The sequence below is a fragment of the Corvus kubaryi genome, unplaced genomic scaffold (genome assembly GCF_017639235.1).
Source record: "Corvus kubaryi isolate FWS band 111438036 unplaced genomic scaffold, C.kubaryi_AGA036_p1.0 split1-65, whole genome shotgun sequence".
Taxonomy (NCBI): domain Eukaryota; kingdom Metazoa; phylum Chordata; class Aves; order Passeriformes; family Corvidae; genus Corvus; species Corvus kubaryi.
Window position 1 is genome coordinate 5,856,886 of NW_024582080.1, and position 16,371 is coordinate 5,873,256.

The following is a 16,371-nucleotide window of genomic DNA, read 5'->3' on the forward strand; positions in this document are numbered from 1 at the left end:
CGGAAGGCGCGGCGGAGGCGCTGAGGGGCGGCCGCGGCTTCCCGCCCGGCCCGGGCACGATCGCCGCCCCGCCCATCCCCCCCCTCTCCCCAGCCGCGCGAGAGCCCCTGGAGAGGGCGGGGTCGGGCCGGGGACCGTTGGGCGCGCGCGGGCGCCGCCATTGTTGGCGGGGAGGGCGGGAAGCCGCGGCCGCCCCTCAGCGCCTCCGCCGCGCCTTCCGCTCTGCCCCTCCGCTCCTGCCCCGCCGCCCGCCCTGGCCCCGCTCCCCGGCTCGGCCTCAGGGCCCGGTTCCGGGGCCGCAGCGGCGGCGGGAGAGGCGCGTGTGCCCCAAACCTGCCCCGAGCCCGCCCTGCCGCGCCCCCTCGGCCCCGCTCGGCGGTACGTGCTGGCCCCCGCCCTGCCCCGGGGCCCGGAGTGCTGTGGCCTTGAGCACGAGCGTGTGGAAACGATTCGTGGGGTTGTTTTCGGGGGAGTTTCTTGGTTTTCGGTTTTAGGTTTTTTTTTGTGAAATAATGCTTCCCCCAGAGAAGGATCGGGAAAAGCAACACTTTTGTTTTGGGGGTTTCTTGGTTTTGCTTTTGTTTGTCTGTTTGTTTGGTTTTGGAGTTTTGTAAAGTACGCTACTCAGATTATTTGGAGGGATCTGAGAAAACCTGGTGGCCTGCAGGTCCTAATGCTCACTAATTCATTTTTGGTTGGAGAAACCTTTTCTTTGTTCTTTCTCCTCTGACTTTTGGAGGAAGAAGCCTTTGTGCAGCCTTTCGTGGGATGGTGCTACTGCCTCGAGTCCCAGCGAGGTTCCCTGCTGCTGCAAGAGCTGCTGTTGGAAAATTCGGTTTCTTTGCAAATCTTACATGACATTTTTAGTGCGCATGCCATAGAACAATTAAAGCATGTGTCAGCTGTCATTTGGTGTGAAGATACCATGGTGTTTGTAAATTTGCAGGTGCATATTATTTTGGGACAACCACAAGAATTTTTGTGGAACTACATGGATATAATAAAATTATAGGATGGTTTGGATTGGAAGGGACCTTAATGATCATTTGGTTCCAACACTGCTGCTGTGGGCAGGGATACTGTACACTAGACCAGGTTGCTCAGAGCTCCGTCTGATCTGGCCTTGAACACTTCCAGCGATGGAGCATCCACAACTTCTCTGGGCAACTTGTTCCAGTGTCTCACCACCCTCACAGTAATATGGGGAAACTTGGATGAATTTCTTGTACCCCTTACACATCAGCTATTACTTGTCATAATTTTTTTTGTTATTTAACAGATAAGTGTAAGTTTTAATGAATTTAAGTAATCTGAGATAATACTGGAATGTTTTAGCAACTGTAGTTGCATTTCTTTAAGAAAAACATAATCTTTGCATTATACAAGTTTTTGAAACAATGTTAGCAATATGAGCTACATGATTTTTGTTAATTTTGTTGTTCTAGAAATTTCAACAGTTTTTTTAAATGGATTTTTAAAATGCATTCAAACGTCCTTAAATACTTACAGCAAGTGCGTAGATGGCATCTGAATAGTTTTTGAATAATACTGAAGCCCAGTGGTTAAACCTGGATACTTGGGTGTCAAACTTCCAGCGGAGATCTGGGAATCATGCCTAATTACTTTCCTGGGCTCAGGATTAATGCTCTCTCTTCATTGTTAGCTTGATGAAAATTGGTTCAGGATATAATTTAGAAGGTTTACATTATTTCAATTATCATATATTCTCTTGTCCTCTCATAAATTCATGTTCCATCCATTGTCCCATCACCACCTATCCTTAGCTGCTAAAAATAGCATCCCTTCTGCCAAGCTTTCTCATCTTTGTCCTTAAGTACCCTTGAATTCCAGAAGGTGCCTTTTGCTCTTTATTTGTTTCATTAATTTCAGATTTCTGTATCCAAGTGGCTTACGAGCATTAATACATCTTCTCATTAGTGCATTGTAAGAACTTGGGCAGGGAACAATGTCAGATTTGACAAAACTCCATGAATTCTTGTGAATTTTAGAAAGACCATCCTTTTAATCCTCAATGGGTTTGAGGTTTTTGTTGGGTAGCTTGTCATAAATACGATGATAGTATTGCTGTGATTTTACTGGTTTTGTATTATCAACAGTGCTTTTATGAGTTATGTTTTTGTGTGTAATGTATATACCAAAGAAGCAGCTTACTTTGAAAATAGCTGAAGTTCCAAAGTACTTGGAGACGTTCTGCAGTACCAGTTTTCTTGGAAATTCTTTCACTGTAGATAAGAATTTTTAAAATTCCAGTAACTGAAAACAGGAATGTGGGTATTTTAAGATAAAAAAGTGTTAAGGTTATAGTTACCTACACAAGTTTTTTTAAATAAAAGTATGCTGGCACTTGGTGTCTCTTTCTTTACAATTAGAAATTTGCCAGATATTGTGAGATCTCTGTCTTTACCATCTTAATCTTTAGAATCTGCTCCAGAGTCCTTCAAGGAAACACTGACACTGGTATTTTTAGAAGAAATGACTCAGCTTGTGTGTTGGATTGCCAGGCAGCCCTGGTGCCAGCAGAGGGAATGATTCCCAGCTCTCGGTGCCTTTGAGTGCCCACACACCGAGCATCAACTTGTGTCCAAGTGAGCTCTGACAGTTGTGACTGATCACCGTGGCTGCCAGTGTGCGAAGGCAGCAGACAAAGCCTTGCTTAATTCAACTGCTGTATTAAACAATTTGTATTGCTTTACCAATAAAAACTAGACAAAACCCCAGTCAACAGTGGAATAAATCACCTGTGCTGTTTCACAGCTGGAGCCTGGCAGGGGAGGGGAGGAGGGCACCCATGTTGGCTCCTGTTGCTCCAGGGGAAGTAGTGCTGGCCCTGCTCCAAATGGGGACACGCCACACAGGTCGCTTCATTCTGGGTCCAGCAGCAAAAGTAAGGCACGAGTGCTTCCTCTCATGAGGCTCCAGTGCTTCATGCTTTAGATAAGCTCATTGCTGGCTTTCCCCTAGCACTTTTGAAGGCTTTTTCCCAACATGAAAAACCTCCCCAAAATTGCTTTACCTTTCATAAGGTTTATGGATGGGATCTCCAGAATGTTTCATGGGTCACAGAATCATTTTCGGTTAAAATTTTTATCTGTAATTACTGTTTTCTAGTTCATGTTACTTTAACTACTGGTGTCCTTTTTTCCAAATTAATGGCCCTGGCTTTGCTCCTCACCAGGCCCGTGTTCCTCAAGATCATGAACAGGAAGGGTTTGACAAAAGACTGAATGTGGTCTGGTTGACATGGTGGTGTTCAATTGTAGGTTGGACTCAGTGAACTCAGGGTCTTTTCCAAGCTAATTGATTCTGTCAGCTCACAACGAGGGCATGGTCACAGCAGCCTGGATCGCCTCCGGTCTTAACCCCTTTAATGAGCTCATCCACAGTGGTGAGCACCAGGTCCAGTAGTGCTTCTCATCTGGTTGGTTTGTCCAATACCTGGACCAGGAAGTTGTCATCAATGCACCTGAGGATTCTCCTGGATTTCTTACAGCTAGCTGTGTTGCTTTCCCAGCAGATGCCTGGGTGATGAAAGTCCTCCACTAGGATGAGAGCTGATGTGATGCTTCCTGTATCTGAAGCAGGAGGCTTGGTCTCCTCCCCCTGATCAGACCCCCACCACAAGTGTCCTTTGTTGGTCCTGTCTTTGATTTTTTTACCCACAGGCTCTCAACCTGTTTGTGGCTGTTTTTCAGAGGCACCTCTTCACAATCTATTCCTTCCTTGACATAGAGCACAAAACCCCTGTCCCTCTTCACCTGTACATCTCTTTTTAAAAGCTCATAGCCTTTGACTACAGTTCTGTCCCAGCATCTTTCCCTGATAGGTCACAGTTTTCTAATTGCATTGTGTTTTCCAACTCCTCTTGCTTGTTTCCCATGCCGTGTGCATAAGCATAGAGGCATTTCAGCTGGGCTGTGGGCTGCACCACCTTTTGGGAGGAACCCTCCCTAATTCCTTTGGGATGATTTACAGGTATTTCCCTGTTGTTTTCTAGAGTGTCGGTATCTTCTGGTTCTTCTCTGTCACTCAGAAGTACATCCCCTTCCCCCAATGCACATAAAATATATCAGGCCAAAGGTGAAGCTGAGCCCAGCTCTTACACATCCTGGGCAGCTCTAACCACAATGTTTTTTAAAGAGAGAACTCTTATTTAGGAAAACTGATTAAGTCCTACCCAGTCTCAAAAGGTGTAACTAACCACACTGAGGAGAAGGATCTGTAAATTACTTTTTCTGGTCTGTAACTTTTTGTGGATTTAGTGGTGTGAGATCCCTCAGTCTCGTAGAACCCAGTCTGAAACCTAGCATTTATTAGTCAGGAAGCACTGCAGGGAGATACCTGCTGTGAACAGACACAAGTTGGTTACATTTTCCAGGGGAGTCATGGTAAGTGTGGATTTTGCAATTGGTAATTTTCTGTGAAGAAGTTACTTGTATCTTAATACCTATGTGTGTAAACTATTTTGACATACATTGTCACTAACTGTGATGTGCAGGTGCAAGCACTGTTGCAGATGGTGCCAAACCAAATGAACATGGACAGTGTGAGGAATTTGACTGCTGCAGGTGTTTGGGAGACTAGGAGTGCAGTTCACTTCCTTCACCTCCCAAAGGTGGTGGAAATGGTAGAATAGATAAATGATGAGCTGGCATCTGTTGTGAAGCAGCTGAAGGTAGGATAACCCGAGAGGATAATTCATATGCTGAAATAGAAGCAGATGTCAATTAAGACAGCCTGTCTGGCCACTCGGGTGCCAGTTCTGTAGCATGTGTCATCAGTACAGGCTTGACAAACAGCCTGTTTGTGAAATTTGGTGTTGCTTGACATCATAATTTGGTAGAAGGTGGAGATGCTGTAGGCATTGAGAATCTGGAAAATTTAATAATTGAAGCAAACCCAAATTATAATTTGATGTTAAAACCAATGAGGTGCCATTTTAAGTTGTCGTTGGTTTTCTTAATGAGAAGTCCAGTACAAAACTAGTTGCTTTTACTGGAAACAAAATGAAGCTGCAACAGAATTTTCATATTAGACTGTCTGGGCTACTGTACTTTAAAACTTCTGCAGTGGTGTGCAACTGTTTTCCAAAACATTTTCCTCCAAACCTTTTCTTCAACTAAATTCCTTTCTTCTCCCCTTCCAATTTCTCTCTTGTCTTGGGTGAAACACCATGCTGATGCAGCTTGTGGCCTTCAGTCCTAGGAATTAGCTTAGGTGTCTTCATCTGGGAAATTTTCCATAAACATAGCATTTGGAAGATTCCATTGCTAAAACGGGTTCTGTCCTGTCCTGCCTAGCTTAGAGCAACACTCCTTAAAAACTGATGCAAGAATCCTTAAGAGAGACAGGACTTCAGAATTCTGTTTTCTTTCATACGATGGACATTATCACTGTGCAAGATCAATGTGTTGAATACAAAGTAAAGGTCAAATTTGCCAATTTACTGTCTGAAAGAATAAAAGCAGTTATAAAAAATAATTTAGTCCATTTCTGAGCTGCTTTGACTTTGACTTTGAAATGTCAAGTAGTCAAATACATATAATGAAGTAAGGGTTATATTACATTATTTTCTCATAGTACCACTTCTTTGGGTTCCTTTTTCTCCCTAACAGGTTGTGCACCTATTAATCATTAAAAAAACCCAAGCATATATCCTTATTGTACTGCATCTTGAAGTTAGTATTTCCGCAGTATTTTTTATATTTTACTGTATTCACTGTTCAAAGACACAGTGGTGTGCTTAAATACAGACACATAAAATCATAGAAATGCATGGTTGAGCTTAGTGAAAGAAAAATAAGGGAACTTTGTGGGGCCGCTGTAAGGGGAAATGTAGAAAAAGCCAGAAACAACCTTAAGTGTGTTTAAAATTCAGTTTTGTTTGCTCTAGAGCATCAAACACAGAAGGTTTCATCATTCATACAGGTATGGCTTGTGTCACTTCTGAAAACTTGTCTGAAGAAATCAGTAGCTTGTGGCAGCAGCCCTCAGGCAGGAAAGCACCAAAAAGAAAGTGGCTGGACAGGAAGGAAATCAAAGCTCTGTACACAGGCGTATTTAAGAAGTATAAATATAATAAGTTTAGGGAAAAAGGATTCATTTGGAAAAGGTGTTTCCTTTAAAAGAGATTAACACATATCTTCATGTTAGTATTTCTGTAGCTTTTCTTCTGGAAAACTGCTAAGGTCCTTACAGCTCATCATAGGTGAATATTTTGCGGATCAGAAGGATCCGGATTGCTCTGAATTTATGTGCTATCCCTGAAGAGCTTTCATTTTCCCAGAAACCTATGTGCATGGCCTTGCCTGCTGACTCGAGAGGTTGAAGAGACCTCCTTGATAATTTCAGATATATAGCCATACAGTTCTTAGAAGTGAACAGGTTGCTAACTGCTGAGTTTACTCACCTGCTTTCCAGGATGAAGGTGCCACAAGTTAGTTGTCCATCCAACAGCTCTGTAAATATTTAAGCAACACTGTAGTGGCATATGAAGGGAAATTCCCTTTGAAATATTTTATCTTCAATATAGAGGGCACACATAAATTTATTTTTTGAATGAAAGAGTCCTTTGTATTCTAAACACTTTTTTTTTCTGAAGAATTTTGCATAGGGAATCAATCTGGCTTACTCCCCCGGTCCCTGTAGGCAAAGACGTCAGCAGCTGAGAGACCTTCTTTTACACAGAGATTCTTTTAAGAACAGAGAATCCCCATCAGTGCAGCAAGAGCAGAATATGATATTTGGTCCCTGAAATTGTTCCACAAAATCATCATTTACAGATCTAGACTGTACATCGGAGAGAATTTTTATCTGAGCAGATTTAATAGGGAGGAGGGTTAAATAACATTGGTATTTTTTACTTGGAGATTACTGATTTACTACCCGAAGTTGTACAATACACTAATTACCAGAACAATTGGACCTATTGAAGTAACGAAGTGAAAGCCACAAATTATCAGATAAATTTAGAGTTGTGTAATTTTCTCATAACCCTTCTCTTGGAAAGCCTTTCTACTTCCAGTATAGGATGAAGTCTGGCAGCGGGGTTAACCCTGACCCCTGAGTGTTCTATATGGACTTGTTCATTTCTGCCACATTCTTTCAGTTTAAATTTAGATTTTCTGGCAGCTATTATGCCCCTTGCAGTAAGCCTCATGACCAAACATTGAAACAAATATGCCTTTTATCAGAGATGTTTTTGCCGAATAAGATTAGTGAAGAACACTTGAAAGCTGAAAAACAATGGAGCCTTTGGTCCAAAAGATGCTAACCTTTGAATGTCTGGAACGTATTTTCTTCTCAGTGTTAGAAAAGAGCAAGTAAGTGTTTAGATGATTGAGCATAATCTTGCACCCTGTTTTACCTCTAATTTGTTATTGGTAGTAATGAAATTTCAGCTATGCAAATGAATACAGAGTCAGGAGACATATGAATGTGTATTTGCAACAAAGTCATTAAGCTCTTCTAAAATAGGCTATGGTTGCTGCAGGAAGTAGCAACATACAACTAAGTTTTATGTTTTGCTGATTGCTAAATATGTCTTACTAAATCTTAAAAAGTTGGGTTTGTTCTTCTATACAGTAGCTATCTTAAGCACAATAGCTGCATTTGTAACTGATTTAAGGAAGTTCATACCCCTTAATTTTCTATTTTCCACAGAGGATGATGCTTGTTTTATGATTAGGGTTTTTTTTAACCTAGCATGAGTATGTGGGACTTGAGAAATCTATATGGCAAAGGAGTTCACTTTCAAGGCCAGTAAGTTGTTCTTGGCCTAAGGTATGCCATGATCTTCATAGACAGTGTTGCTCTGCCTTGAAACATTTGTTTGACAAGGGATTCTCTGGTCTCACTTTTTACACCTGCTCATGTCTCTAGCATAGGACATGAGGAAATGGTCTCAAATTGCACCATGGGAGGTTTAGACTGGATATTAGGAAAATTTTTTTCACTGAAAGGGTTGTCAAGCATTGGAACAGGCTGCCCAGGGAAGTGGTGGAGTCAGCATCCCTTGAGGTGTTTAAAAGATGTGTAGGGACACTGAGGGAGATGGTTTAGTGGTAGACTTGGCAGTGCTGAGTTAATTCTTGGACTTGATGATCTTAAAGGTCTTTTCCAAACGAAATCTCTCTGTGATTCTGTGTTCTAAGATAGCATGTGAAAAGTGTTTCTGTAAAGCACTTCTGTCTCTATGCTTTCAAGCTTCTTCAAAAGGTAACAGTGTTCCTATGCATTGCTGAATGGCTATGGCTCCAACAAAGAAAGGAGACCTTGAGAATATATGGAAAGAAGTGTTCTCCCTGTAACCTTTTAGGGAAAAAAACCCCAATGAATAAAGCAGGCCATAATTCTCTAGATAATTTAAAGTGAGATTTTTTTTCCTTCTGCAGCGCAAGACACGAAAGTTTCCAAAGGTGCCCTGACCCTACTGCCTCTGCAGTTGCTATGGGCAGGAAACACTGGTACTCAGATCCTCAGAGTACTTTGATAGTGTCCAACTAGTTACTGGGGCTGAACACTGTAGAGCTGTGTTCCTTATGAATGGATTAGGCAAAATTTATTCACTGGTTAGAAGTCCTACTGTGCAGGCTGTATATTTTTGAATGTAAGTAGCATCATGTTTTTTCTGTTTAGCAGGAATTTCAGGCAACCTTTGAAATACATAGCCAATCAGCATTTGTTCCAAATGGTGCTTTTGTGACAAATTTCCAATTAGTGAATGGCATTTGTTAACTAGGCCCATTTGGCTTTATCTTCAAGGATAATGAAACCCCATCTTTTTCCTCATCCCCTTAATAGACACAATATAGAGTCTTATTGAACTAAAAAAAAGAACTGAATGGATAATGCTAGGAGATTTATAGTTTGGTGAAACTCCTTAGGACTTGTATTTTTTAGGAATGACTGTGGTTTGAGTTCTGTTGCATTAAAACAAGAAATGTATAAAAATAAGGGGGTTTGGCTCATACAGTTGTTTGGAAGAACATTAGTGAATGCTGGAGGTATTGTTCCAGTAGGTAAATATTTGTCGAGATAAAGGCAAAATGCACTTCCCTATGCATGGAGCTGTATTTTTCAATGCATGTGTGCTGTTGCATACGTTTGGAGTGTCTTAGAAATAATTTGAAGTCTTCATGAATTTTTATCTTTCTATTTTCTATGGAGAATGCTAAATTAGGGACACCTCTCTTAACACCCCTCAAAATACTCTTTTCTGTTGTGGAACAGAAAATGGTCTGTTTGCACTTGTGGAAGTTGCTCCTGCTTCTTATTAAACTCAGAAATCCAAACTTCTAATGTAACCTTCAGTGCTTGTCACCTGGCAAGTGCAATTCTTGCATAGCTCACAGAAATCAAGCACACTTTACTCATTTCCCTGTGTGTTGCTTCAGAATTGTTTACTGTTGGTAAGTAAGAAAACATATGCTTACAGCCCCTTTTTCATAAATTGTATTTTAACTGTGTTGAGAAATAGAACATTCATATTAGATTTTCACAGAATTTATACATTATTGTTTGTGGAATTTGGGTGGGTTTCCATGTTTGTCTTTGTTGAGTCCTTTTTTGAGCATTCTTTAGTATTGGAAAGATCAGTATGTGAGGAAGCATAACCAAAGGAAAATATTTGCTTTGTTTACAAATGGGTGTTGTGGACATATATCAATGTGCACATTTCCTGTGTGAGGTCGTCTCAGTCAGAATGGATTCAATATGAGGAGTGTCTTTTGATACTCATTTTCTGTGGAACGTCCTACAGTTTACTTGGAAATGATTGGGAAGGCAATGTGAAGCAATCAAAGTATGTCTTTAAATAATTTTAATAGCAGTAAAGTTGAAGTACAGCTTAGCACTTATAACAGCATTTCAGGCGAAATACTCAGAGGCTGTAAAAAATTGTGAAATTTCAAATAAAGATTTAGAAAACTGAAAATTGGGATATTTATTTTTCTGTGCTTTGAAACAATACCTATGGAGATAATACTGGCCCCTCTGAAGGGAACATGCATCTGTTGCTAATATGGGACTCAGTGTCTGATTATTTGGGACCATAGTTACTGTGGAGAAGATGAGTAATTCCATTAGTAATATGACATGTCAGCGTAATAGTGGAATGAATCTCCTGGATTCTATTTGTAAACAGGTTTTGTCTACAATAGTGAGCCAATTACATTTATCTTTCTGTCCCACTTGCGAAACACTCCTAAGGAAACAAAGCACCATAGAGATTTATCAGGTAAGAGTAGTAACAATATTCATCTATCTCCCCTAGGTTTTGAGGAGTGTTGGTATGATGCTCTTTGGATTATGGCGGGATGTAAATGCATTATTACTATTTGTCTGCTCATGCTCGCTATGGAATTATCTTCTGTGCAAATATATGTATTTTTTGTGAAAGGAAGGAAGATGAAAGAACTGAAGTAGCTTCAGGACAGAGACTTCCGGGGAGCAGTAGCTGCCTGTGATGCCAGGGAGGTCACTGTGACTGGTTTTTATAGTGAATCATTAAAGGTGATGTGAATAAGGAAAACAAGGCATAATGAAGCAGTACACACAGGGACTGCCATGGAAAGATGTTTAAGGACAGTACTGGAAATGATTTTGAGGAAACAAAGGAATAAGGAAAGTATCTTTGTTGATTATGCTGCAGTGGTGTAAAATTTTTGTTATACAGTAAATCTCTTCAGATTAAAAGGGAAGATGCATCCTAGTGACAAAGTGATCAATAAAGTATTCCCACCATATGGGCAGAGGAAAGCTGCAAGATTTGACAAGTCTGGAATTATAGTAAGTAATATAATACAGTGCACATGATGACCTTCAATATTCTGTTTCCGGTTGACAACAAGAGGTCAAGTGGAGAGATGCTAAAATAGAAGTAGCTTAAGGAGTTATTAAAGTGACTTTAGTTTTAGTCTTGGTTCTGCTTAGCTTGAAATAGCAGTGGGTCACCCACGATGAGGTGTTAGAAAGCCGTTCAGATATACAGAAGTCATTTGAGTATGAAGAACAGCTATGAATATGTGTCGTCAGGATTGGAGCAATAATTGAAGCTTTCTAAATGGAAAAATGTTCCTCAAGGACAGGGAAAGAATGGGTTGGCTCTTTCCTTGGGGGCTGGAAGAGAAAATAAGCATCTTTAAGTTACAAACAGCTTGAATATTTTAAGACTTCACATATGTTTGATTTCTTTTAGACCCAACCAGAAAAAGAATCTGAATGGCCAGACTCTATGTCATGGCTTTTGAAGAAACTGGAACAGTTGAACTTAGATATTGAAGAAGCTCTGAGTGCTGGCTCTTCTCCCTCCAGTACTCCTTCTTCTAAAAGGCACAAGCAACTGGTAAGAATGTGTGTGTGTCATATGATATGTTCTCTGACATTTAGCTACAACACTCCTCAAGCCATAGTTTTCAGATACAGTTTGTGTTTCTGAATAGGCTGAGGAGCCCAGGCATAAGGGTTAAGTTAAAGTTTTCACTCAATGAAATGAAATCTATAATTTCATTAGACAAATAATGGTCAAATAACCAGAAATTTGATAGGGTGAAACGTGTAAATTTTCTTAAAATCATTGAGCCCTTTTTTTTTTTTTTTTGGGATATTTGATTGCATGTTTTTCAGAGTAAAATATTGTTAGTTTAAGTGCTAGCCTATTAATAGTTGTTATATTTATTTAAAGATATAACAGCAAGAGAGACATTATCTTCAATGAGTTGAATTAATTTTTTTTCTTTCTTCTGTTTGAATAGTTGATTTAGAGCTGCAGACCTCTAGTTAAGAATATTTTGTGATGACATAGGTCATCAGTTAATGACAAACAGATTTTCAAGCTTTTATTTTTGAGGGCAAATGGGATTAAAGGAGCAATTATATTATTTTAGTAATTCTTGAATAAGCAAGGCTTTTCATATAAGCAAGTAATGGAGAGTGACCAGCATGAGAAATAGTAGTGTTTTTTCTCTGCTTCAGGCTATGATTAAACTCAGTTCTTAATTTTTGTGTATTTGCAGCTCTGAATATTAGTCTTGGCTTGAAATTTGTGGAAGGTGATCTTTCGTGAATGCTTTTGCTGTCACTGCTGCTTCATTTTGTAGAATTAAATTCTTAAATTAAGCATCTGTGTGGATCATCACAGTGTAAATGTTCATGTCTCTCTAGGTGGGACATTCAGAATCTTGCACTTTGTAGTTTGTGTTTCCATATTCTACAGAGAGAGTGTTAGTAACAGAATGGCTATGGCTGTTCCTCATTTCATTCTTACTGCACATGTCAGCAAGTCAGAACCAGCTCTGCCCAACTGTAATTAAAATTAATGTTGTAATTAATTTTCCTATTAAGGGACAGTGTTCTGTCTTCTTGCAGAAGAATGCTCAATGTCTTCTGTCAAAATACAGTGGCACTGTACTCTGCTTTTCTGTCTGAAAGTGAAATCCCAGCCATCAGAATTTAAACACCTCCCATTGTGAGACAGTCTGGTAACCAGTGATCCAGACACCCATTATTTTATGGCTGTGCCTATTCTACTAAGGTAAAAGCCATTATTTGGTTAGGCATCATTCTTTTTCCATGATGCCTTGAAGATCATAGGATGCGACTTCAAATCCTTTGCTGAAGCATTCAGTGAAGGGCATGTTGCATGTAAACAGCAGAAAAATCTAAATAGGCAACATTTTCAAATGAACTTTGATACATAAGAACAGCATCATCAGAAATGGTTGCATGGAGAATGCCATCACCAGCATCCCAGATGCTTGCATTTCTCTTCCTGAAGCCTAGTGGCAAGACATCTTCTGAGTAGAGAGAGACCAGGACTTTCATCCCAGCCTTTTCCCTGAGATGTACCCTCCTACCAAAAGCCTGTTCTAGGGTGTGAGGATGTTCTAACAACAGTGCCAAAATTAGTTTTGCTTAATATGATATTTGAGCAGTTGCAGTCCTCTTTATCAGGCCACATATTCTTCCCACTCTAAAGAATAGGAGAGATCTCTTCATTTTAGTTGTCTGTGGAGAGGCAAATATGTGAGTCATCCCCATTTTATTGTAGCCTGATTTGACAAACTGGAAGTGACCTTTAAACTTCCAAGAGCCAATTTCAATACAGAAGCTGGACAGATCACTTAACACAAAGTCTTTCTGATGAGACCAGAAAGATCAGAGCAAGAAAGGAGTCTTGGAAAATCGGGTGTGGAACTGATGATGGGATGCCATTTGCTGTCTCCTGCAAAAGAATTTGTAGAGCAAGGGAATCATCTGCTCTAATTTAAATATGAATGAATAATTTGCCTCAGCCTCAGAATGGGTGGCTTTAGTCTTACTTTATAGTCAAAGAAGAGATAGATCCTCATAAATCTCTCCTTAAATTTACTGTGAAGAAACAGATACTGCGGATCTCAAAATGACAGTTGCACTGGAAAAAATAAGAGTCTGGTTTTCACACAAGTTGTATGAGTAGTTTATATTCTATCAGTTCATGCTATTTGTACTATATTTCTAACTATAGCTTGTAATTTGTTCCACACATACCAAATGTTTTATTTTCGTCACTTAAAATGTAACTTGCATAGAAAGAAGGCCTATCTCAAATGTGTTTACTAGTAACTGGGTAAATTTTGCTTCTATAAAATGAACCACTTTTGTGTTCTTCATATGGCTTTATCCTCAACTGGGTACTCACACAAGAAATTATGATTGACACTGGTTTTGGGTGAACTGTTCAAAGATGTAAGGCTGACTTTGGGTACCTGAGATCTCCAAAGCAGTTAACTACTGTATGAGTGGCAACATGGTTTGTTGGAGTTGCTGCTCTGAAAGTTGGTCTCTTGAGGGTGTGGACAGTTTTTAACAGATGACAGAGTTATTTCTGATGGCAAATGCTGTATCTCAGAAATATATTTTGTAATTTAACCACTAGGTTGAACCAGCTAGTTTTGTACTGAAGGATTTTTCACCTATTCATGGCAGCAATTCTTTGATTTTTTTTTACTCTTTGCATTTTCCTGTTGTCAAAGTATCTGTTATTAATAGTACTCATTTGAACAGAATTTTACAGAAGAAGCCAAAATATTTGCTAATGAAAATCGACTGGGTGAATAAATATTATGGGACCTATTGGGTGAGACTAGGGAGTCTTGCAGCATTTTGGTGAGCAAATTCAAGGTGTTTTCTAAAACATAATAACGTTTACATGAATGCTAAGGGGTGATCTGTTTCTACATCTGTGTAAACCACGAATGACACTAGTCATTTTTTTCTTGGCAAATATTATGAGGAAGTGGCACTGACTGGATTCCTCAGTAGCTGATCCAGAAAAAATATTATAAATAATTGTCTATAATCAAATTATTTTCTGAAACATTCTCTCACCAATGTTATAAACACATGATTTAAGTGCAAAAAGCTGTACTGTGTGAATGTACTAACAGCAAAATTGCTAGGTTTTGGAAAAACACATTTAATAGTTCCACTCCTCTAAAATCTATACCTTTCCTATGAAAAAAGCTTTCTTAGCACTATAGAAGGAGGCATTTTGTAAATGACTCTTGCTGCAGCGTGTTTCCCGTTGTTTAATGTATCTGCTTCATTGCCACTTAGTATCTTGTAGTCAGTTTCAGTACAGAAAAAAGCAGGAGATCTTAAGAAAGAAAATCACATTTTTTTCCATTTTAGTTCTTTATTATTCATGAATGACAGGGAAATCCTGTTTGATTATAATTACTCCATCTTATATTAGAGATAAGACTTTCATTGAACAAAATTTTTCTTTAACTCACACATTCATTTAATTCTTTTGCATTAGTATATTGTCTTCAAACTTTTTGGGGGTGGCATACTAATTCTTTTGTCACGTTTTCAAAGCCTCCTCATTTTACACCCAAACCAGCACACCTGCAAAATGTACTAACTGGGAGCTGGGCAGTTGCTGTTAAAGATCAGCAGCAAATTTGTCACCTTGTGGAAGGGAAGAGCCTGAAAATGGGCTGATTAGAATGATTGTACCCAACAGCTTGGGACTGCTCTGCAGCGCACCCATGATCCTGTTTCCCTGATTATCTGTAGTATGAATTCTGCTGGACTGCAGCATGTATTGCTTCTTGCTCACTCACACAGTTATTCCTTGGCAAACCAGGATATTTGGGGGGATGTTGTGCAGCTGGTCTCTTCCTGACACTGCATTCAGTGTGGGCCAGGAGTTAGGACATCCACCTTTCAAAAAATGGTGTGGAAGTGAGAACTCCCCAGGTTTTGGGGAATATGGAAAAATGGATTTGAATAGTTCGGAGTCTGTAATTTAAAAATGGGAATTTGCTGGGTCTCTGTTTAACATACAAAAGTAAACATGAAATAAAGTTAAAAGATAGTTTTAAATAATTTGAGTAAAACTCTTTCTCTTTTTAAAAAGTGATTCAGTTCCTTTAAGTTTAGGAAGGTGTACTACTATTGATTAGTTCTCCAGCTGTATTATGTATGTTAAGGAGGCGACTTCCCATAATGGCTGGATGTCTAACTTAGCAAATTGTAAAAATGATGCAGCGGGTGCTTTTGAGAAAAAAAAAATTGAAACTAAATGTTTGCCTTACATCAGAGGAAAAAAAAGGCTTTGAAAAGATACAATTCCAAAGTTTTTATCTTAGACTTCACATTAAAAATATTTATGACTTGCCTTTATTTATAGGGTTTTTTAAATTCTCTTACAGTGCCCTGTTCAAGTAGAGACAGGCTTTTGTGGAGATCATCAAGAAAAAGGATCTTGGAAAAATAGAAGAGGAGACTACCAGGATCTAGATTGTTTACCTTACCAAGTGTCAACTGGAGCACGACCTAAAACTGATGTAAGTAGCTACATTATCTGACTCACAGGTTCAGTAACCTCAAAATTTACAATATATCATTAAAATTGTCTGTGTATTTCTTTGAAATAATTTATTCCACGCATATCAAACGTTTGATTCTTGCAAATATTGCACTACTTGGAGAGTTTGGTTCGCAAAGGTGCAGATAAAAGTTAAATTGGACTTCAGTTAATGAGACTCTAGGGCTATGGGATTCATCTCATCTGATTTTAGACCACTAATGAAAACTTCTGCATCTGAACTAGTCACCTGGGTTGCCTTCATAGTCAAGGGGAAGAAACGGACACTTCTAGAGTAATTTATCTGGAGGTAACGTGATGGATTCCAGGCATCAGTGCCACTACCACAGCTTTTTCTTCATAGCTTATTTTAGAAGTACACCCTTAGGATTTTTTAGCTTGGCTGTTGGTTATGCCCAATTCATGGTGAATTCCACACCGCAAGCCTGAGTGTTCTGCAAGCCTGAGTGTTCAGCTCTGGTTTTAGTTAAATCCTATTT

At 39.4% G+C, this 16,371-nt stretch overlaps 1 protein-coding gene and 1 long non-coding RNA gene across 9 annotated transcripts in view; both read left to right on the forward strand.

Annotated features, from left to right (window-relative positions):
* The window catches only part of STARD13 (StAR related lipid transfer domain containing 13), a 324,425-nt gene that overhangs the window by 99,072 nt on the left and 208,982 nt on the right, over nucleotides 1-16,371 (forward strand). For 7 of the 8 annotated variants that reach the window (XM_042014115.1, XM_042014111.1, XM_042014112.1 and 4 more), the window contains 2 exons: nucleotides 11,216-11,362; nucleotides 15,717-15,851. In XM_042014115.1, the coding sequence (XP_041870049.1) occupies nucleotides 11,216-11,362; nucleotides 15,717-15,851 (282 nt within the window). The remainder of the gene's footprint in view (nucleotides 1-11,215; nucleotides 11,363-15,716; nucleotides 15,852-16,371) is intronic. The other variant, XM_042014116.1, reaches the window with a different exon arrangement.
* On the forward strand, nucleotides 112-2,743 carry LOC121657901. The gene is made up of 2 exons (XR_006013787.1): nucleotides 112-378; nucleotides 2,441-2,743. It is a non-coding gene; the product is annotated as an uncharacterized LOC121657901 (long non-coding RNA).